This window comes from Salvelinus alpinus, chromosome 27 (assembly GCF_045679555.1).
Source record: "Salvelinus alpinus chromosome 27, SLU_Salpinus.1, whole genome shotgun sequence".
Taxonomy (NCBI): domain Eukaryota; kingdom Metazoa; phylum Chordata; class Actinopteri; order Salmoniformes; family Salmonidae; genus Salvelinus; species Salvelinus alpinus.
Genome location: NC_092112.1, coordinates 14,670,992 through 14,694,545, shown reverse-complemented (window position 1 = coordinate 14,694,545; position 23,554 = coordinate 14,670,992). Strand labels below are relative to the sequence as shown.

Here is a 23,554-nt window from a genome sequence, read left to right as displayed (position 1 = left end):
GGAGACCTCTTACACTTCAGTGTTGTGATGCAAAAATCCTAGCAAAATGCTTGGTGCATAGAATAAAAAAAGTTGTCTCAGATATTATTCATCCTAATCAGACAGGTTTTTTACATGGACGTTACATTGGAGATAATATAAGGCAAGTACTGGAAACAATAGAACACTATGAAATATCGGGGACACCAGGCCTGGTTTTCATAGCTGATTTTGAGAAGGCTTTTGATAAAGTACGACTGGAGTTTATATATAAATGTAACGTCCTGACCAGAGTTCTTATGTGTTTTGCTTGTTTAGTGTTGGTCAGGACGTGAGCTGGGTGGGAATTCTATGTTGTGTGTCTAGTTCGTCTGTTTCTGTGTCCAGCCTAATATGGTTCTCAATCAGAGGCAGCTGTCAATCGTTGTCCCTGATTGAGAATCATATATAGGTGGCTTGTTTTGTGTTGGGGATGGTGGGTGGTTGTTTCCTGTCTCTGTGTTTGTGTTCTGCACCAGATAGGACTGTCTCGGTTTTCACGTTTGTTGTTTTGTATTGTTGTAAGTGTTCACAGTTCGTTAAATTATACACTAACTGCGCTGCATTTTGGTCCTCTCCTTCATCCCAGGAAGAAAGCCGTTACAATAAATGCATAGAATATTTCAATTTTGGGGAATCTCTTATAAAATGGGTTAAAATTATGTATAGTAACCTTAGGTGTAAAATAGTAAATAATGGCTACATCTCAGAAAGTTTTAAACTATCTAGAGGAGTAAAACAAGGTTGTCCACTATCGGCATATCTATTTATTATTGCCATCGAAATGTTAGCTGTTAAAATTAGATCAAACATTAATATTAAGGGATTAGAAATCCGTGGCTTAAAAACTAAGGTGTCATTGTACGCTGATGATTCATGTTTTCTTTTAAAACCACAACTAGAGTCTCTCCACAGCCTCTTAGAGGATCTAGATACCTTTGCTATCCTCTCTGGATTAAAACCAAATTATGATAAATGTACCATATTACGTATTGGATCACTAAAAAATACACATTTTATATTGCCATGTAGTTTACCAATTAAATGGTCTGGCGGAGATGTGGACATACTCGGTATAAAAATCCCAAAAGAAAGAAATGATCTCACTCCAATAAATTTTTATAGAAAGTTAGCAAAAATAGATAAGATCTTGCTACCATGGAAAGGAAAATACCTGTCTATTTGTGGAAAAATCACCCTGATTAACTCTTTAGTCATATCACAGTTTACCTATTTGCTTATGGTTTTGCCTACACCTAGTGACCTGCTTTTTAAATTATATGAACAAAAAATATTCCATTTTATTTGGAACGGCAAGCCAGATAAAATTAAAAGGGCCTATTTATATAACGAATATGAATTCGGAGGGCAGAAATGATTAAATATTAAAGCATTAGACCTCTCACTAAAGGCATCAGTCATACAAAAGTTATACTTAAATCCAAACTGGTTCTCTAGTAAATTGGTACGAATGTCTCATCCTATGTTCAAGAAGGGCCTTTTTCCCTTTATTCAGATTACACCTCCTCACTTTCGGTTGTTTGAAAAGGAAATAATCTCCAAAATATCCTTATTTTTTAAACAAGCCTTAGAAAGTTGGTTGCAATTTCAGTTTAATCCACCTGAAAGGACGGAACAAATAGTACAACAAATATTGTGGTTAAATTCAAATATAGTAATTGATAAAAAAAAAATATTTATCGAAGAAATGTTTAAAAAATGTATAATTTTGGGCCTCCCGGGTGGCGCAGTGGTCTAGGGCTGCGCCACCAGAGTCTCTGGGTTCGCGCCCAGGCTCTGTCGCAGCCGGCCGCGACCGGGAGGTCCGTGGGGTGACGCACAATTGGCATAGCTTCGTCCGGGATAGGGAGGGTTTGGCCGGTAGGGATATCCTTGTCTCATCGCGCTCCAGCGACTCCAGTGGCAGGCCGGGCGCAGTGCGCGCTAACCAAGGGGACCAGGTACACGGTGTTTCCTCCGACACATTGGTGCGGCTGGCTTCTGGGTTGGAGTCGCGCTGTGTTAAGAAGCAGTGCGGCTTGGTTGGGTTGTGCTTCGGAGGACGCATGGCTTTCGACCTTCGTCTCTCCCGAGCCCGAATGGGAGTTGTAGCGATGAGACAAGATAGTAATTACTAGCGATTGGATACCACGAAAATTGGGGAGAAAATGGGATAAAAATATAAATAAAAAAAAAGGTATAATTTTTGTGAATGATATCATAAATAGGACTGGTGGAGTTGTCATACATGCAGCTAACACAGACATATGGAAATGTCTGCTCTACCCAAAATTACAACCAATTAATTGCAGCATTACCACAAAAATGGAAGAGGCAAGCAGAAGGGGAAAAAAAGTAAGGAACTTGTATGTCGGCCCTATATTAAAGAACATAATTGGTTAAAGAAAAGTGTGATAAATAAAAACATATACCAATTTCATTTAAGGACCAAAAAACTGACAGCTGTGCCATATAAATTGCAAAATAGTTGAAGAGATTTTCGATGTACCCATTCCATGGCACATGGTTTATGAATTGATACGCAAAACAACGCCGGATTCAAAACTTCGAATTTTTCAATTTAAATTACTGTACAAAATTCTTGCAACTAATAGAATGTTATATATATGGGGGATACAATCTTCCCAGCTCTGCAGATTCTGCTGTGAGGAGGCAGAGTCATTAGATCATTTATTTTGGTATTGTCCATATGTAGCTCGTTTTTGGTCACAGGTCCAGGAATGGCTGAAGAATTGCAACATTTGCCTAGAACTAACGCTACAGATAGCAATACTGGGGGATTTGAAAAGCCATAGTCAATCAATCAATAATATAATAATTATTTTAGCAAAAATGTTTATTTTTAATTTACAATCTGTAGAAGCTATGAGAATAGGAAGGTTCAAATCTTTTGTGAAGCATCACAGCACAGTTGAAAAATATATGGCAAATAAAAATCCGAAATGGATGATGTTGGAAGATAGATGGGAAGGGTTGAGTGGAACTGAAGGGTGGGACTAATAACAAGATAAACAATGTAGGGCATATGGGATCTGTGAAATGTGTATAAGTGCGGAGCTTTTGTGAAATAGCACAGTTACAAGTGGAAATAAAACTGGATGGACAACAGAAATAGAGGAAGGACTAAGAACAAACAAGAGAGAACTATTATAAAGTAGACTGTGTCTGTAAAATGGGTATAAGATGTATAAATTGAAGGTAAAAGCAGAAGTGTTTATCAGTTTACTCCAATTGGGGGATCGGTGGTAGGGTTGCGGGGAATAATAATAAAGGTATATTCTTTAAAAAAGTATGTATGTCTATATAGGTATGTGTATGTATATATGTGTATATGTATGCATGCGTGTATGGATATATATATTTACCCCAAAAAATATGGGGGATTGGAAATGATGCAGACAATTACATTGGAAGCAACATTCTTTCCGCAATATTAAGCTGATCCACCCCTAAAGAAAAAATAAATAATAATTGCCCTGGGGGGTGCGAACAAAGGATCCAATTTGAGAAAGTCGTATTCCTGGTCATAATGCTGGTGAATTACTGCCGCTCTGATATCCAAAAGTTATTTCCGGCTGTATGTAATAACACAAAAAACGTTCTGGCCTAATAATGTAAGAAATAACACACACAAAAACAAAATACTGCAAAGTTGCTTATGAGCTAGAAGCAAAGCTGCCATGTCTGTCAGCGCCATTTTACATGTGAGACGTGGTGCCATAAAAAATGTATCATATCTTAGCTAGCTATAAATATATAGCTAGCTAAGATATGATTTATATTTTAGGGCACCATGTCTCATCTCACGAACAATTGCTAAGGCAAACAGCAAATTCCACTATTGTGGCTAATCCGTATTGTGGCTAGCTTGACATAGGTGACTTATTCCATCATGACAACATGCTCCTCCTTATTTGACTGTAGTTAGCTAGCTGCTAGCCTATTAATTCAGTATCCACTCTATTGCTTGATAAGTGGTCTATTTAACATGAGCTAGCCAAAATGCATTGCTTCTGACATGCCACGATCCTGCTTGCTTTACATCTGACAGATATTTACCTACCGTAGCTAGCTAGATAATAATGGTTTATGACAATTGCAGTTTAGTTCATTATCTAGCTAGCTAGGTAAGTGTAAAACTGAGAGTTTGACTGTAAAACGCAGCAAGCTGGCCAACTCAACTTTATCAGGTGTAGCCAAGCTAGCTAGTTTGACACTCAGAAACATTAGCTTACAATGATTTTCTGGCAAATGACTTGAAACAAACCTTCACTGAGCTTCTTCTGACTGGAATTATCCTTAGAATTAAATTTTCCCTAAATGGCAGCAAAAAATGTAAACCTTTTTTATTTTACCAATACAATACAATATATATATATATATATATACACACACATTGCGAAATATTTGACAAAATATACCAGCATATGATGATGACAACAGAGTACGCTGCCCAGCTTTACATAATTAGAAAGCGGAGATTATCCTGATTAAAATGGTGTCTGACTTGAAAAAAATCTAAATATACACATTGCGAGATATTTTGTGAAATTAACAGACATACCTATATTTCCCCTATAGGAAACAATGGGACGAACTCAGAGTTCCATGAGTATTATTATATTTTTTTTAACATTTTAACTACCAGCAATTGGTAACAGCATTGTAAGCTGCCCAAATTTACATCATTAGAAATAATAGATTATCCCGATTAAAATCATGTAGAACTTCAAACCATTAAAATAATACATTTTGAGATATTTGTCGAAATAGACAGACATGTCCCCATTTCCCCAAAACAATGGCAGTCTGAAAGTTATAACAGCAGTCTTTCATTTAACCAGTTTACCATTTATAAACTACCATTTTGTGTTGAACTTTTTGTTGGTTGTAATCTAGCGGTTAAGAGCGTTGGGCAATAACTGAAAGGTGGCTGGTTCGAATCCCCGAACCGACTAGGTGAAAAATCTGATGATGTGCCCTTGAGCAAGGCATTTACTCTAGTCGATCTGGATAAGAGTGTCTGCTAAATGACTAAAATGTAAACTAGGCCTCTTTGTGAAAGCGTGGCAATAACGTATTCACTTTTCATTATTCAAATATCTACCTCTGATGACAGGCAGGCAGCACATTCCTGAAAACAAACTGCTCAGCAAATTAAAGGCTCTTTTGAGAGCTACCAGATTTATATATTTTTAAAAAGCTACTTTTCAGTGTGCATGTTATTATGTTAAGTGGGTGTTACTTTGGCAGAAAATATCACCCATCTAAATAAATATTTTTTTATTTTGAATTAACTAACTGTATGTCAGATTCATTGTTATGCTATAAATTGTTATTTTAGTGATAAAATGAACTAGACAATTTTAAATGGTGCAATTCTGAGTAATTACTACTTTAGTAAGGATATACACTTTATTCAGTACTGCTGCAGTTGCTAAACAATTCCAATATATGGCAGCATATGACCACGAATGGCATTTCAGAAGATTAGTTTTCTCCCTGGATACACCACTCCCCCTCAAAGGAAAACTCCTGCGCGATCTGTCCCTTTCCACACTGCAAATGCAAGAGGAAGGACTGAAAAGGCATCTAACATATTACTGTGAAGTAATATAATGAGGATTCATGTTTATTACCTGTTTTTATGCTCATGTTTTGAAATTATACTTCGTTACTATAACGATTATCAAAAAGTCTGAATATTAATTCAGTCACCTCTGGTCGACAAAAACATAATTTCCTAGTACATTCATTGTCAAAATCTTCAACCAGTCACAACTCTCTGCCTTCTCGCAAAAGTAGTCAACTCAACAAGCCCGCCAAAAGCTTGTGTAGTAAGCAGCAGCGAGCACTCTGCCTTCCCACGAGGTAAATTTGCTAACCTCGAAGGTTGCATGATGTAACTTATTGGCGGGCTGGAAGATGTGCTCTTTGTCTTTTCTATTCCGAGGCTGTTTACTCCCAATTTGGTATGCAGAGTTTTTTTTATTATGCATGTCTACTAGGGTTGAGGTTGAGTGCATCTGATTAGTGATTATTTTTGCCGGGGTTCAATACCTACTCACAATTTCTTTGCTCTCCCAAAAGCAACACAGGCCTAAAAAGAGATAACCCTAAAGTAATGAGTGACCATTTTAGAAAATTGTTGGACATATACTCTTTGGTTGCATGCTATTTTATGTCAATCATATTGCTTCTATAGCCTATAACTGATACTCCGTGGTCTTATGCTGCCGTCTATTGGAAATATTAATTAATATTGGAAATATTAATGAATGAATTAATTCACATTACAACATCGGTGAGGCAGCTGAGAAATAAAGTGTATGTTTCTTACTAATTCTTGAGATCAGTCTCAAACACACCTATCGCAGCCAATTGCTGGACTTTCACAGAGGTTATTAGGGATGTATTTGTAAATTCCCTCTGGCTATCTACTCCGATTTCAGAGCACTCTAGTCTGAGTGTGCCAGAGTGCAGAATAACTCAATAATGTTTTACGCTCAACACCCGTTGAATATGGCCGGTGTCAGTAAACATCAGCAAAAAAAGTGTAATTCAATTGTTGCCAGCAGCACAGTTAGTCACCAATGCTCTGGATAACATACAAACAGCCTAACCAGCTCTGCTAGGGCGAGTAAAATGGTCAGAGTGAGGTGTTCTCTCATTTGTGTCTGGAAGTAGCTAGCAAGCTAGCCAATGTTAGCCACTTAGCTTGGGTGCTTGACTGCCGTTGTGACGTCAGAACGCTCTGGTCAACCCTACTCCTCTGCCAGAGCATCCAGTGTGCGCTCTGAACCTGACCTGTTCACCGGACAAGCTACCTGTCCCAAACCTGCTGTTTTCAACTCTCTAGAGACAGCAGGAGAGGCTATGAAAAGCCAACTGACATTTACTCCTGAAGTGCTGACCTGTTGCACCCTCTACAACCACTGTGATTATTATTATTTGACCCTGCTGGTCATCTATGAACATTTGAACATCTTGGCCATGTTCTGTTATCTCCACCTAGCACAGCCAAAACAGGACTGGCCACCCTTCGTAGCCTGGTTCCTCTCTAGTTTTCTTCCTAGGTTCTGGCCTTTCTAGGGAGTTTTTCCTAGCCACCGTGCTTCTACACCTGCATTGCTTGCTGTTTCGGGTTTTGGGCTGGGTTTCTGTACAGCACTTTGATATATCAGCTGATGTAAGACGGGCTTTATAAATGCATTTGATTGATTGAACACTCCAAGAGCGAAACGCTCTGAATTTAAGAACGGACAATCTGACAAAGCTCTGAGTTTACGAACGCCCAGAGCAAACTGAGCGCTCTCTGGCACTCCAGAGTGAATTTACGTCTCTGGCACTCCAGAGTGAATTAAGGTCACACCCAATTCAAACTACATGTGGCTTGTTTAGCAAGTGTTCTGCCTTGCAATAATAAATATGATATTAGATAAAATAACTAATAATAACAACAAAAAAACAGCAAAATGCTTACATAGCATTTAGGGGGGAAAAAATCAAAAGCTATTTAGTACTATAATGGTATTTACTAACATAATATTATTACTAAAATAGTTTCTAAAAGTGTTCTAGGCTACCCTACCCAAGAATTAGGGTTAGGGTTAAGGCTAAAATAGGTTATACCTATTGTTAGGGGTTAGGGCTAAAATAGGTTATATGTCAGTTTAGGGTTTTTAAGGCAAAAAGCAGTATGGGTTTATAGATCTCTTGCCCCATCCTGTGGGTATGACATAACTCATTCGTGACACTATTGGCCTTCCTAGTGTTTAAATATATTTTTAAATATATATTTTTTTATCTATTCATTTGTTCACAGTGCGGACCGAACCGAGGTCTCCGAACCGTTCTGTACGAATACGTGTACCGTTACACCCCTACACAGTACAGTATGGCACAGTAAAGTAACATACGGTACATACAGGACAGCAGAGTTTTATTCAGTAGAGTACAGTAGACTACAGTATGGCATGCTACAGTATAGTAGAGTTTAATACAGTAGAGTACAGAACAGTCAAGTTTAATTCAGCAGCGTAGAGTATAGTTTAATTAATATGAACACTGACATTGAGTCACCAACCACTCCTGGACATGATTCCAAAACCAAGCCACCGAAGGAGAGTACCAAAAGAGATGATCTATTGATTCTGTTTCTTTGTTGCAGTCCGCACATGCAGGGCTGACTGTTCAACACCCCATATATTGAGGATTCTTTTTTTATTGGCAAGAATTTTATATAATAGTTCAAACTGAAAATAACAGAATGATGTGTCTTGTTGATTTGCATATCAGTTCATAATCCCGATGCCATGGTATTGGGACATCAAAAATCAGCGGTATAGTTCTCAAAGCTCTCAACCTTTTATACAAGTTATTTTAAGCTATGCATGCTTTTGGATTGGCTGCAGACAAACTAATTAATTTCTTTCTCTTTTGAGTATTTGCCTCTTCCATTTTTGTGGCAGAGTTGTGATTGAGTTGGTTATATTTTTGTATTGAGCATACATCTCCATACACCTTTGTCAATTGCTTGGGTGACACCATTTTGGCGTCCTTGTTTACAATGTCATTCATAAACATGATACCGTCCTTATATATTTGAAATTTTATTAATTTTCATTTAACCTTTTTAACTAGAAAAGTCAGTTAAGAACAGGTTCTTGTTTACAATGAGGGCCTAGATGCGCTACATCGATTCATCATCAAGTAGTATATTCAAGGCAATCCAGCTTCCTAGAGGATCTATTTTAACAGATTGCAACTAAAGATCTAGATTGTTTTTTAGTAGGATCATAACACCTTTTGACTTCCTTAGCCTATGACAGAAATAGATTTTTACCATCCTACCCATTTTCCCAGGCTACTTTATCAGAAGATATTGAAAGTGTTTCCTGTAAACAATAAATATGGTAATCCTTTTCCTTTAGCCATGTAAACACTGCCCTTCTTTAGCTTATTATCAGCCAAACCACTGCTATTATAGTCAGCTATATTCAATTCACCAATTACCATGATAAGGTTGAAGTCGGAAGTTTACATACACTTAGGTTGGAGTCATTAAAACTCGTTTTTCAAACACTCCACAAATTTCTTGTTAACAAACTATAGTTTTGGCTAGTCGGTTAGGACATCTACTTTGTGGACGACACAAGGATTTTTCCAACAACTGTTTACAGAGATTATTTCACTGTATCACAATCCCAGTGAGTCAGAAGTTTACATACACTAAGTTGACTGTGCCTTTAAACAGCTTGGAAAATTCCAGAAAAATATGTCATGGCTTTAGAAGCTTCTGATAGGCTAATTGACATCATTTGAGGTGTACCTGTGGATGTATTTCAAGGCCTACCTTCAAACTCAGTGCCTCTTTGCTTGACATCATGGGAAAATCGAAAGAAATCAGCCAAGACCTCGGAAAAATAATTGTAGAGCTCCACAAGTCTGGTTCATCCTTGGGAGCAATTTCCAAACGCCTGAAGGTACCACGTTCATCTGTACAAACAATAGTACTCAAGTATAAACACCATGGGACCACGCAGCCATCACACTGCTCAGGAAGGAGTCGTGTTGTCTCCTAGAGATGAACGTACTTTGGTGCGAAAAGTGCAAATCAATCCCAGAACAGCAGCAAAGGACCTTGTGAAGATGCTGGAGGAAACAGGTACAAAAGTATCTATATCCACAGTAAAATGAGTCCTTTATTGACATAACCTGAAAGGCCGCTCAGCATGGAAAAAGCCACTGCTCCAAAACCGCCATAAAAAAGCCAGACTACGGTTTGCAACTGCACATGGGGACAAAGATCATACTTTTTGGAGAAATGTCTTCTGGTCTGATGAAACAAAAATAGAACTGTTTGGCCATAATGACCATCGTTATGTTTGGAGGAAAAAGGGGGAGGCTTGCAAGCCGTAGAACACCATCCCAACCGTGAAGCACGGGGGTGGCAGCATCATGTTGTGGCGGTGCTTTGCTGCAGGAGGGACTGGTGCACTTCACAAAATAGATGGCATCATGAGGGAGGAAAATTATGTCGATATATTGAAGCAACATCTCAAGACATCAGTCAGGAAGTTAAAGCTTGGTCGCAAATGGGACTTCCAAATGGACAATGACCCCAAGCATACTTCCAAAGTTGTGGCAAAATGGCTTAAGGACAACAAAGTCAAGGTATTGGAGTGGCCATCACAAAGCACTGACCTCAATCCTATAGAAAATTTGTGGGCAGAACTGAAAAAGCGTGTGCGAGCAAGGAGGCCTACAAACCTGACTCAGTTACACCAGCTCTGTCAGAAGGAATGGGCCAAAATTCACCCAACTTATTGTGGGAAGCTTGTGGAAGGCTACCTGAAACCTTTGACTGAAGTTAAACAATTTAAATGCTACCAAATACTAATTGAGTGTATGCAAAATTCTGACCCACTGGGAATGTGATGAAAGAAATAAAAGCTGAAATAAATCATTCTCTACTATTATTCTGACTTTTCACATTCTTAAAATTAAAGTGGTGATCCTAACGGACCTAAGACAGGGAATTTTCTACTAGGATTAAATGTCAGGAATTGTGAAAAACTGAGTTTAAATGTATTTGGCTAAGATGTACATAAACTTCCGACTTCAACTGTAGGTTATATTTTGAGACACCACTATCCTTACCACCATTTTGACATACTTACCAGTACCACCATAATCAATGCCTGTCCATTATCCACGTAGATGTACCATGATAGATACCCTGCTACACATACTGCTCCATCTCCCTCTAAGTAGATCTCCAGTTGTCTTCCATTTTTCCTCCCGGGAAAAAAACATCCCCATCCCAGGTAGGGAAATTTTCCCTGTCACTAGAAGACCACCCCCGTACACATGGATCCATACGAAGTTGGGACCTGTCCATTGAGGAGCATAAAGTGTCACTTGCAGCAGGAAATTATTTCCACATGTTGTTACCTTCCAGCCGTATTCTAAAATGGATTCAATTGTTTTTTCCCCTCTCATCAGTCTACACACAATACCCCATAATGACAAAGGAAAAACAGGTTTTAATCAATTTTAGCAAATGTATAAAAAACTAAAACAGAAATATCACATTTACATAAGTATTAAGACCCTTTACTAAGTACTTTGTTGAAGCACCTTTGGCAGTGATTACAACCTCAGGTCCTTTTTGGTTATTGAGTTCAATCTTGTTTCTCATGGTCTGAGAGTCTTTAGGTGCCTTTTGGCAAACTCCAAGCAGGCTGTCATGTGTCTTTTACTGAGGATTGAATTCTGTCTGGCCACTCTACCATAAAGGCCTGATTGGTGGAGTGCTGCAGAGATGGTTGTCCTTCTGGAAGGTTCTCCCATCTCCACAGAGGAACTCTAGAGCTCTGACAGAATGACCATTGGGTTCTTGGTCACCTCCCAGACCAAGCCCCTTCTCCCCTGATTGCTCAGTTTGGCCGGGTGGTCAGCTCTAGGAAGAGTCTTGGTGGTTCCAAACTTCTTCCATTTAAGAATCATGGCCACTGTGTTGTTGGGGACCTTCAACGCTGCAGAATGTTTTTGGTACCCTTCCCCAGGTCTGTGCCTCGACACAATCCTGTCTCGGAGCTCTACCAACAATTGCTTCGACCTCATGGCTTGGTTTTTGCTCTGACATGAACTGTCAACTGTGGCACCTTATATAGACAGGTGTGTGCCTTTCCAAATCATGTCCAATCAATTGGATTTACCACAGGTGGACTCCAATCAAGTTGTAGAAACATCTCGAGGATGATCAATGGAAACAGGATGCACCCGAATTCAATTTTGAGTCTCATAGCAAAGGGTCTGAATAGTTACGTAAATAAGCTATTTCTGTTTTTATTTTTAATACATTTGCAAAAATGTCTGAACCTGTTTTCGTTTTGTCATTATAGGGTATTGTGTGTGATGAGGAAAACATTTAATTCAATCAATTTTAGAGTAAGGCTGTAACGTAACAAAATTTAGAAAAAGTCAAGGGGTCTGAATACTTTCCGAAGGCACTGTATATATATTTTATCTAATGCCTTAATTCCTTTCACATTAGATTGATAGAACTTCCTCCAAAAGGATAGCGACCTTTGACAAAGGAACCGCTAATAGAGAACCAACATTTAGGCAAGCAGATATTATTTCATCACAATTGTGGGATGCACATGTCCCCACCCACACAGACATCTATCCCCTTCCACTTGTACACTCACCTACACAAGAGTAGACTTGCTAAGTGAATGTGCATACAGTACCATTGTAGCCATTCGAGAGGAGCGCCAAAATGGGTAGATTGCCCAATGTCTAATCTTGGCTTGAAAACCCCCTTCCCCCATAACAGATGCACGCTGGTCTGCACATGTACCAAGTTTTGCCCGCTGGGACCTTGGAGAAGAATGGTGGGATGGTATTGAAGGTGGTGACCGTGGGCCGGTTCTCTACCAGGCTCTCTTTGATACCTCGGACATCAGCCGGGGATAGGTTGGCTTTGAGGGAAAGCAGAGCCGAAATATGTCTCCAACTGAGAAAGATGGAAGAGCAAAAAAACACAGTCATCAACAGAGTTCAAAACACTCAATTTTAGTCCATTATAGTTCATCAACATACAGTCATGTGAAAAAGTAAGCACAACTCCTGGAAAGTGGTATTTTTTTGTAAATATTTGGACAGATGGATATGTAATCTTCACTTCAACACTGACAGATGAAGGTAACCTAATTTTTAACAAATGAAACTTTAAGATTATACTTTGTAATAATTTATTCATCAAAAAGTAACAAAAATGCAATTACATAGTGCACCCCTAGCTTCAATAGCTGGTGTTGCCCCCTTTGGCTGAAATAACTTAATGCAGTCGTTTCTAGTAACTGTCTATCGACTGGGAGGAATTTTTCCCACGCTTCTTTATAGTACTGCTTCAACTGTGTCATGTTCGAGGGATTTCTTGCATGCACGACCCGCTTCAAGTCCCCCCACAGCATTGACAGGATTCAGATCTGGGCTTTGACTCGGCCATTCCATAACCCTCCATTTCTTCTTATTGAGCCATTCTGTTATAGCTTTGCTTGTGTGTTTTGGATCATTGTCCCGTTGCAAGATCCATGTTCGGTTTAGCTTCAGCTTTTTGACAGATGGCCTCACATTCTCCTCAAGAATTCTCTGGTACCATATGGAATTCATTGCTGACTAAATGATGGCAAGTTGGCCCTCAGGCAGCAAAGCAGCCCCAAACCATGCTTTACGGTTGGTATGAGGTTCTTCTGTTCAACAGCAGTTTCGTTTTTGCCAAAGAATGGCATCTGGCATTGCGGCCAAATAACTCCACCTTTGACTCATCTGTCCAGAGCACATTGTTCCAGTAGTTTTGGTCTTTACCCAGGTGTTGTCTGGCAAACGCCAGTCTTGTTTTGATATTCATTTTTGAGTGCAGAGACTTCTTCCTTCTTGACCTCCTATGTGGGCTAAGTTTGTGCAGTCTCTTTCTGACAGTTGACTGTCATTGATTGTGGTAAGAGAGGCCTGTAGATCCCTTGATGTTACCTTTGGGTTCTTAGAGACTTTTATGAGCATCTTTCGGTCAGCTCTTGGGCTGAATTTGGTGGGACGACCTGTCCTAGGTAGATTGCCATTGGTCTGAAATGATCCGTCGGACACTGGAATGATGTACTTCGAATTGGATTTGTAACACCTCCCAGACATCAATTATCTTTCTTCTGAGGGCCTCGGAGGTCTTTTGATCTTTGCATGATGTGTTACCACACAGCCATATGTTTACGACCAAACCAGACCAAGTTTCTAATCTTTATGGAAGGCTGGGCCCTCCAAGGTACTCTTTGATGATTCCTTAATCATTTGCACCTGATCCTAATTTTAGGTGATGGTAAAGTTAGGGGTGTACACATGTTGTCTACATAAGGACATTTCTGTTAATTTGAATTGCATTTTCAAATATTTTTCTGTTTGTGTGTGATTTGTTAAATTGGGTTACTTTTATCAATGAATGTGGTTGGAATATAGCTCAAATATTAATTTGTCCAAATATGTATACATTTTGTTTTACTTACTTTCACATGCCTGTGGTTCAAAACAGTCCATTGTAGTCCATTATGGTTCATCAACATAGTTCCAAATGTCTAAGTCATGCTAAACTTGAGTGAAGTTGCTGTACAGAGTGCAGGTCTTGACATTAACTTTTTTTAGCCAGTTGTCCTTCATTCAAAAGCTCTATTCACTTGTCCCAAAATGTATTGCTAAAAATACATATCCGAGACCGAAAATTCTGTACTACTAATTGATTATTATATATTTTTAAAATAAATAATATATAGTCAGATGCGATTTGATTATTAATGTTATTTTAGTAACAGTGCACAACCCCTTGCTCTCCAACATTATGGAAAGATAACAAACTGAATCTGCATACGATACAATAAATGGCATCAGTGAATTCATTGACATTTTCCCATGTGGGGCAGAATTGATTGAATACTGAATAGAATAATAACCTGTCAACCTATGCCAGGCTACTTAAAGCTACTTAACGTCTGTTTACCTCACAATAGCAACATACATGTATAATCTCGAAAACGCAGAGATCAAAATGTCACAGGACCCAATGACTCACACAATGAAGTTCAAGTCCACATGTTGGTGAATAACACACAAATATAAATTTTATAAAAAGATACTTTACTGATGAATTATGTATGACTATATGCATGTGCAGTACTTACAGGAAGTCAGACATGGTGTATACCTACTTACTACTTTAAATGAGGCTCACATTCCTGTATATGATTTTAGCAGGCAGGCAGACATAGACAGAGACACATAGACACGCGTGGGTCTGTGTGATGAGTCGTCCTCAAGCTCCTCCGGCTCATCTCCGTCTTAACTCTCCCCCTTACTAATCGTCTCACCTCTGTCGCTGTTGTCTAGACAACCAGGAGTTGATCCCTGGTCTATGTTTTCTCAGACTTGAAGACCACTGTCAGCATCAAAGTCTTCCAAGAGAGGAACCTCCACCAACAGAAACATGAGCGTCTGCAGTTGTAATTTTGACGTCATGGTTTGGTTTTTGCTCTGACATGGACTGTCAACGGTGGGACCGTATATAGACAGGTGTGTGCCTTTCCAAATCATGCCCAATCATTTTAATTTACCACAGGTGGACTCCAATCAAGTTGTAGAAATCTCAAGGATGATCAATGGAAACAGGATGCACCGGACCTCAATTTTGACTCTCATAGCAAAGGGTCTGAATACCGATTTAAATAAGGTATTTCTGTTTTTTATTTTTTAATACATTTGCAAACATTTCTGAACCTGTTTTCATTTTGTCATTATGAAGTATTGTGTGTAGATAGATTAAATAAATAAAAAATGTATCAATTTTAGAGTAAGGCTGTAACGTAACAAAAATTGGAAAACTCAAGGGGTATGAATACTTTCCAAATGCACTGTATATACAAAAGCATGTGGGACACCCCTTCAAATGAGTGGATTCGGATATTTCAGCCATACTCATTGCTGACAGGTGTATAGAATCGAGCACACAGCCATGCATTCTCCATAGACAAACATTGGCAGTAGAATGGCCTTACTGAATAGCTCAGTAACTTTTAATGTGGCACCGTCATAGGATGCCACCTTTCCAACATGTCAGTTGGTAAAATTTCTGCCCTACTAGAGCTGCCCCGGTCAAGTGCTGTTATTGTGAAGTGGAAATGTCTAGGAGCAACAACAGCTGAGCCGTGAAGTGGTAGGCCACAGAAGCTCAGACCGGGTCCGCCGAGTGCGTAGCACATACAAATCATCTCTCCTCAGCTGTAACACTCACTACCGAGTTCCAAACTACATCTGGAAGCAACGTCAGCAAACTAAATGTTTGTTTGAAGCTTCATAAAACGGGTTTCTATGGCCGAGCACACAAGCCTAAGATCTCCATGTGCAATGCCAAGCGTCGGCTAGAGTGATGTAACGCTCTCTGGAGTGATGAATCACTATTCATCATCTGCCAGTCCGATGGAAGAATCTGGGTTTGATGGATGCCAGGAGAAAGCTACCTGCCCTAATGCATAGTGCCAACTATAAAGTTTAGTGGAGGAGGAATAATAATCTGGGGCTACAGCATTCAATGACATTCTAGATGATTCTGTGCTTCCAACGGTGTGGCAACAGTTTGGGGAAAGCTCTTTCCTGTTTCAGCATGACAATGCCCCTTTGCACAAAGCAAGGTCCATATAGAAATGGTTTGTCGAGATCAGTGTGGAAGAACTTGACTGGCCTGCACAGAGCCCTGACCTCAAACAACTTTAGAATGAACTGGAATGCCGACTGCAAGCCAGACTTAATCACCCCCCAAAATCTGTGCCTGACCTCACTAATGCTCTTGTGGCTGAATGGAAGCAAGTCACCGCAGCAATGTTCCAACGTCTAGTAGAAAGCCTTCCCAGAAGAGTGCAGGCTGTTATAGCAGCAAAGAGGGGACCAACTCCATATTAATGCCCATGATTTTGGGATGAGATGTTCGACGAGCAGTGACCAAAGGTATGTGGACATGTAGTGTATCAAAGGGATGCAAAAGGCACTCTTTTCATGGATCAACCCTCTGCTTATATGAGGCACACGCAGATCTGGCTTTTACACTTGGCAAACTCCACATTTAATCTGAGGGACCCATTTTGTTAGTCTTGCGTCTTGTGATTGGGGTACTGTGAAAGCAGTACCTGGTCTTGTGATTGGGGTACTGTGAAAGCAGTACCTGGTCTTGTGATTGGGGTACTGTGAAAGTAGTACTAGGCAGTGTTGTAGCACTCGAGTCCAGGATTTTCATGACTCCTGATTCGACTTGGACTCGACCATTGGTGACTCGGACTCGCCTTCTTGACCATTGGTTACTCGGACTCACCTTCTCGACCATTGGTTACTCGGACTCACCTTCTCCTGACTTGTATTTGCACTGGATAGGCGACGATGATAAGCAGAATATTAGTATCACTGTGTGCGCAGAGCAGCGATGGTTCTGTTCTCTAGCAGTGGGAACAATGCGCCACACCCGGCACACACAGCCTACATCAGCTGGTGATCTGTGGGGGAGCATGCAATGAGTGTGGGCAGACAGGCTCTGCCTCCAATCATAGGCTACACATCGCTCAAGCGACTCTCTTCCCTGTAACCACCAGTCACCAGCCTACTTTTTAGCTTTTGCTGGTTAAGAAACACAAACTGCTTTACGAAATTGAAAACAATAGTTATTAATAGTAAAACTATAGTCTAGCTATTTGTCTCTCTAGCCCCTTCAGTATAGAAAAGTAGTCTGTCTTTGAGTTTGTCGTCTCACTCTACCCTTCCAATTTCCACCCTGCATCCCATAGCCAGGTTCTGACAAGTCTCCCTTTAAATGTCAGTGGGCAATTACAAAAAGTATTGCAAATAATAACGAGTGCCCGGTTTCCCAAAAGCATCTTAAGACAACGTCCATTTTCTTTTAAACCTTTGTAGGAGCATCGTTAGATCTCTGAGCTGTTTCCCAAAACCATTGTTACTAAAGTTGCTCTTGAAAATGCTCGTTAATTATCATCGACTGCCACTCGTAGAACAGCTAAGTATGTCGTTAGTAGCTTTTTGGCCCTTCGTACACAGTAGATCTGTCTTTCTGTGACCGGCCGATAACTTCAGAACTAATGTGACAGTGACTACAAATATAGAAAGTTGCCCATTTCTTTGCATAACAAGCGAAGGATAAAAAGACACTTCAAACGAAATGACTGTATTAAAAGATACTGTACATTATAGGCTACATAGACCTTTATAGTGTAATTTTAATGATTTTGAAATCAAGGTCATGTTAATTCAATTGAGTTCTATTTAGCTATTTGTATGCTACAGTCTGTAATTTTTTATCTCCAATATATATGTAATTATGTGTATTGTGTAACGTGCACAATGATGTGCCAAATCTTGATCAGATTCAGTACATCATTACAGGGTAAACATTAGAACAACCCGCATCAATATTTGTAGCCATAGGTGATACTATTTCTCTAGGAGCTGATCCGTGGTCAGTATTGTGCAATAATGATAATGTTAAGGGTAGAATTAGAAAGAGAGCACTGATCCGAGAACAGTTAGCTAACGTTCTCTGTGCGTGGTGTTTTGGGAAACGCATGTTACACCTTTAGGCTGTTGTAGGTAAGCCTAAATTCCATTGCTCTCAGGAAACCGGGTCCTGGTCAATCTGATAGGAGCTAATTTAATCTAGAGACCATTCATCCTGACTTGCCTAGTTAAATAAAGGTTAAATCCCCTGAAAACATCATGATTGATTTGACATAACTATTGAACATTATATAAAAAATAAAATGTGTGTGAGCCTGTGTATGAATTACCTTGTTTCATAGGCTACTGTATATTGCAGGCAATTATGACCATTGGGCAACAGGAGGAAAATCTTTGCGTTACTTCAACGCTCACATGAAAATCTTTCCGCCAGCCCTCCACTAGTTGTAGCTGGGCAGATTTAATCTACCATATCCGAGCCAAATCAAGAGGCGCGAATCTAGCAATAGACAAGCACAGAGCCAGCAAGCCGGCAGTACGAGCAAGCAAAAAAACTTCAGTAACCAAAATACCAAATATGTCTAAACAACCCTGAATCATTTGTTTTGCTTTCAAACGTTTTTTTTCAGCAGATGGTGCAAAGAGCGTAGTGCCATGTCAAATATGTATCAGAAATATAGAGGAGAAGACCAGAACCGTGTCGAACTTCAAAACTCCGACCCAGTGACTCAGACTTGAGCACTGAGAGTAGAATTTCAGCCATAGACCATCGGTGACTCGGACTTAGACTAGACTCGGATTTAGCCATAGGTACTCGAGCACAGGGGACTTAGTGATTTAGTGACTCGACTACAACACTGGTACCAGGTCATGTGACTGGGGTTCTGTGATTATGTGAATGTAAACTCTCCATCTGTCTTCAGCCTGTGGAGGATCTGTCTGTCTGTCTCACCTAAGGTCTGGGAAGTCCCTAGCCAGGGTGACGATCTCCAGCTGGATGCTTCCTGGGTCCTGCAGTCTGACCACCTCCGCGATTTTAGGGAGGACCTCACTCAGCCAGCTTATTTTGGACCCCTGTGGACAGTGGATAGGTAAGATTATGCATACTTTCATATATTTAATGTCTTCCATTTACTGTATTATGGCATTAAAATGTATAATTTACTGTATTGGGATGTTTACATTCACTTTAAATAAAGTTGCATTTGATTTGATACTAATATCTATTGAGAGTGTCTAAATAAATAGAAGTTTAGATTTGATACTACACTGAACAAAAATATAAACGCAACATGTAAAGTGTTGGTCCCATGTTTCATGAGCTGAAATGAAAGATCCCTGAAATTTTCCAAACATACAATAAAAGCTTATTTCTCTAAAACGTGGACAGACCTCTCCCCATCTTTACAACCTTTGAATCTATATTCTTTGACCATGACAGTTTACAATCTAAGGTAACGCCAAGTAAATTAGTATACTCAACTTGTTCAACAGCCACACCATTCATTACCAGATTCAGCCGAGGTCTATAACTTAGGGAATGATTTGTACCAAATACAATGCTCTTAGTTATAGAGATGTTCAGGACCAGTTTATTACTGGCCACCTATTTCCAAAACAGACTGCAACTCTTTGTTAAGGGTTTCAGTGACTTCATTAGCTGTGGTTGCTGATGCGTGTATGGTTGAATCATCAGCATTAAAATAATTAGTTGCAACATCAAATGGTTTTGTGATGAATAAGCCATCTGATTCAATGAAAGATGGAGTTGAATTAGTCTTTCTGACCATAATTTCATTTAAAGTACTCCAAAAGTTATGAAAGAAGTTGAATTCATTTGTTATCATCTTGTGTTAGAAATACATAGGCTTGCTAACACTCATATTCTTTATTTTATAGATAGCCTATATCTTACAGAACATTCATTATGGAGGGGTGGAGTGATGAGGTTGGCCTGCTATAGAGCAGCGAGAGAGAAAGCTGGAGGAAGGTTCTGACAGACAGGTTGTAACGGTTTTGACTTGAGGTTATTTATAGGGGTGCCAGGTAGGTTGTGCCTACCAGAGAAAACATTGGTTTCTCCTTTTGGTTTGGGAGGTAATGAGTCCCATCTGGTCCGTCAAGTCACACCAATACAAAGGACTTATGTAAAAGTCAGGATGGAAATATACTTTTCATAAACCCCTTAAAACATCGGAAAGAACTTCAAACAAGTGTATTCTTTTGCGTGGTTGTATTAACAACATAAATGATCACACACACACACCACACACACACACACACACAACAACAATATAACAATTAATGCGCTTATGTTCATTTAGAAATGTCCTGTACCTCATGCATAAAAATAGTCCAGCCCGGTAAATAAGTTCAGGGACTCCAGTGACCTTAGTCACGCAACGTTGGTCCGTAGCGTAAACGCAGTATATTCATACACTCAAAATAACACTTATTTTACAACACAACAATAAAGCGTATCAAAGACTAATCAAAGACTAATACGTCCTCACAAGTACATAAATCACAGTATACATCACCCAAAACAAATGAAATACCGTGTACAAAAAGTTGTAGTCAGTCGGTCAGTCACACAATCCAATCCGCCAACATATCTCCAGCGGAGAAAAGGCCACTTTAAACAACGGAGAGGTGTAGTCCACAGACGCACAGAGTGGATCCAATCCTGGGTAAACTCGCTTTAAGGCTACCAAACACACGTTAAGGCAACAAAACAAACGGAATAGCGAAGCTTCATGAACTGAGGGTTGCACACATCCTCATTCATGTCTCAATCACAACTTCACCTTTGCGCAGCTGATGCTGGCTATTTAATGGGGAATTAAAGGGGAAGCGCCCTATTAGAAGGAGAAGCACTATTTAATGGGGAATTAAAGGGGAAGCGCCCTATTGGAAGGAGAAGCACTGAGACGGTTCAGAAATATTCAGGGCCGTCACAAGGTGATGAGGAAAGTGTAGCTCAAGATGAAGCTCCTCATGAAAGGCATGAAGAGGGATGGAGAGAAAGGTTGAGAAAAGGGGAATGACAGACTGGAGAAAGAAAGAAAACAGAAACATGAGCAAGCAGAGAGACGGAGACCGAATGAGAGGAGAAAAAGAAGGCTGGAGGACATAGTGGGAAAAAAAGAAAAAGAACGGGAGGTTTGGATGGCGAGAGAGCGAGTGCATATTTCCCCGGAGGAGAGAAAAAGAGAGATGGAAAGACATGAGAAGAGAATGGAAGAGGACAGAGAATGAGGAGAGAAATAAAAAGGAGAAACAGGCTGAGGACATGCAAATTAGAAAGGAGGAGAAGAAATAGAGCAAACACACTGCAGAGCAAGAGGAAGACCTAGAAAGGAATGCAGAATGGTCAGAGACTAAAGAAAGTGAAAGTGATGATGAAGAACAATACAGTACATAGAAAGTCAAAGCTTTGAAGTGTTTGTGTAGTTTATGGGTCAAAGCAAGAACAATGCTGTTACTTTCATGTGTTTGTGTACACACATGCTCAAGCTATATTAACTGCAATATGAGGTGTGTGTGTGTGTGCGTCTTCAGTGCTTACCGCTTCAGTAAAGTAGGTGCTCAGATTGCTGCTGTCTTCAGCCAGTAAATTGGCTGCTGCCTCCTGCTGCTCCTTGTTCTTCAGCGTCATCTTCCTCTTCATCATCCTCTTCACATACTCCACCATCATCTCCATGTGGAGCCGGCCCAGCAGCTCCTACACACACACAAATGTCCCTATGTGTGTAATGTTACTATGTGTGTAAGGTCAATGTGTGTGTGAGTGTAACCTTACCTCCATACAGATGGGTTTGAGGTCTGTGAATTGCTGCATGTGTCTGTCCAGTGTCCCCAGAACTTCATCCAGTACCATCTGACCCCCAGTAAACCAGGCCTGCGTCCACAGCCTATGGTACTGCACCTGAGGAGACAGGAAGTCATGGAGAGGTCAATATCTGACCTTGAAGCAGTTGATACCAGTGGTCAGAACATGCTGCAGAGGCACAGACTCATTAGCATTTTTTTTCTTCTTTCTGTTATTTCACTGTTATTTCATAAAATTGTAGAAATGAGCGCCACTTGGTTTCTGCCTAGAAATGACCCAGAGTATTTTTGACCCAGTTTGCTAGAAATTTAGGGGAGACCATTGATAGGATATTGGACCGGTTTGAATGGCGATGTCCACTGCTCTCAGGGAGTGACTCGACACAGGGCAAGACCCCCACCCAGCTGCCCGCTCCGAGGTCTCCACCCTTAACACCGGGCAGAGTCGACACCCCTCTGCTGTTACACGGGGCCTCGATGAAAGAACCACCTGTTCCGGGTGCAGAGAAGAATCAGCCCTCACTGAACCTCCTGTGTGCCTACTGTAGACATCCTGACATCTCAGGCACTGGAGCCCATTGTGGCAGAAAAGTGCAGACCAGCTACGAGCCGTCTGCTGACAGTATTTTTTTTATTCCACTTGTAGTTAGTGAAGTTAGCTAGCTAGCTAGTTCGTGCTAACAAATCAAATCAAGTTTATTTTATATAGCCCTTCGTACATCAGCTAATATCTCGAAGTGCTGTACAGAAACCCAGCCTAAAACCCCAAACAGCAGATTGCTAGCAGGATAGCTAGCCATCGTTAGGCTAACAAAATGTTATAATTGCAACATCAACTATCTAGCTTCTCAGTACGTGATTAACTAGCCATTGGTAAATACTATAGCTGTCATTGTTACTGTAGCCTGCACATCTTGCTTTTTTCAAAGCCTTCACAAATCCTGTTGTGCCCCAGCAGTGTTGATTTTGTTGTCAAATTCTATTTGCTTCCATTTCGCTTCAATGTTGTTGTTTTTTTGGAAAATTGTTGGTGGGTCCTTTTTTGGGTCCTTTTTTAAAATAAATAAAAAAGTACATCTGTGCTCCCATTTGACCATGTTTCTTGGAGATCCTTTGAATGGTAAAGTTTTGTGATACTCTCAACTCATCCTGTGGTATAAGCACATTCATAACTGACACTTCAAATTAAGGTCACTTTATTTAAGGCATCTATGCACACTCTATAAGGGCTGTTAGGTTCTAATTCTCAGAGAAAATAACTCAACGAACACTATGAAAGCTGAACCAAGTTAAATTCCTCCCAGAGGACCAATACAGCTGCATTAGACAAAACATGTTTCCACCACCACAAGTGTATATAGACTCCAATTTAGGCACAACTCCTTCTCTCCAATCCTTACATCTATTATGGTTCGACAGGGAGACGAAGTGATTGGGTAATAAACCATTGTTTCTCCCTTAAGGGGATCTGACCTCAACCCCCTTGATGCCTAATCCAAAGACCGCCACTTGTATCCCCTATAGAAATCCTGTGACTTCCTCCCCTCCACCCAACACATTCCAAAGCCATCGGGCTCCTACAGATAACCATTAACTTCTGATGTAAAAAAAACAGTCT

At 40.1% G+C, this 23,554-nt stretch overlaps 1 protein-coding gene across 1 annotated transcript in view; it reads right to left on the bottom strand.

The window, feature by feature from the left end:
- Positions 1–7,964: 7,964 nt before the first annotated feature.
- Positions 7,965–23,554, bottom strand: part of LOC139556024 (tumor necrosis factor alpha-induced protein 2-like) — a 28,307-nt gene continuing 12,717 nt past the window's right edge. Inside the window, exons 9-13 of the mRNA XM_071369492.1 lie at positions 21,908–22,033; positions 21,674–21,829; positions 19,058–19,179; positions 12,410–12,565; positions 7,965–10,934 (exon numbers count right to left, since the gene is read on the bottom strand). Of these exons, the coding sequence (XP_071225593.1) occupies positions 10,808–10,934; positions 12,410–12,565; positions 19,058–19,179; positions 21,674–21,829; positions 21,908–22,033 (687 nt within the window). The 3' untranslated portion in view covers positions 7,965–10,807. The remainder of the gene's footprint in view (positions 10,935–12,409; positions 12,566–19,057; positions 19,180–21,673; positions 21,830–21,907; positions 22,034–23,554) is intronic.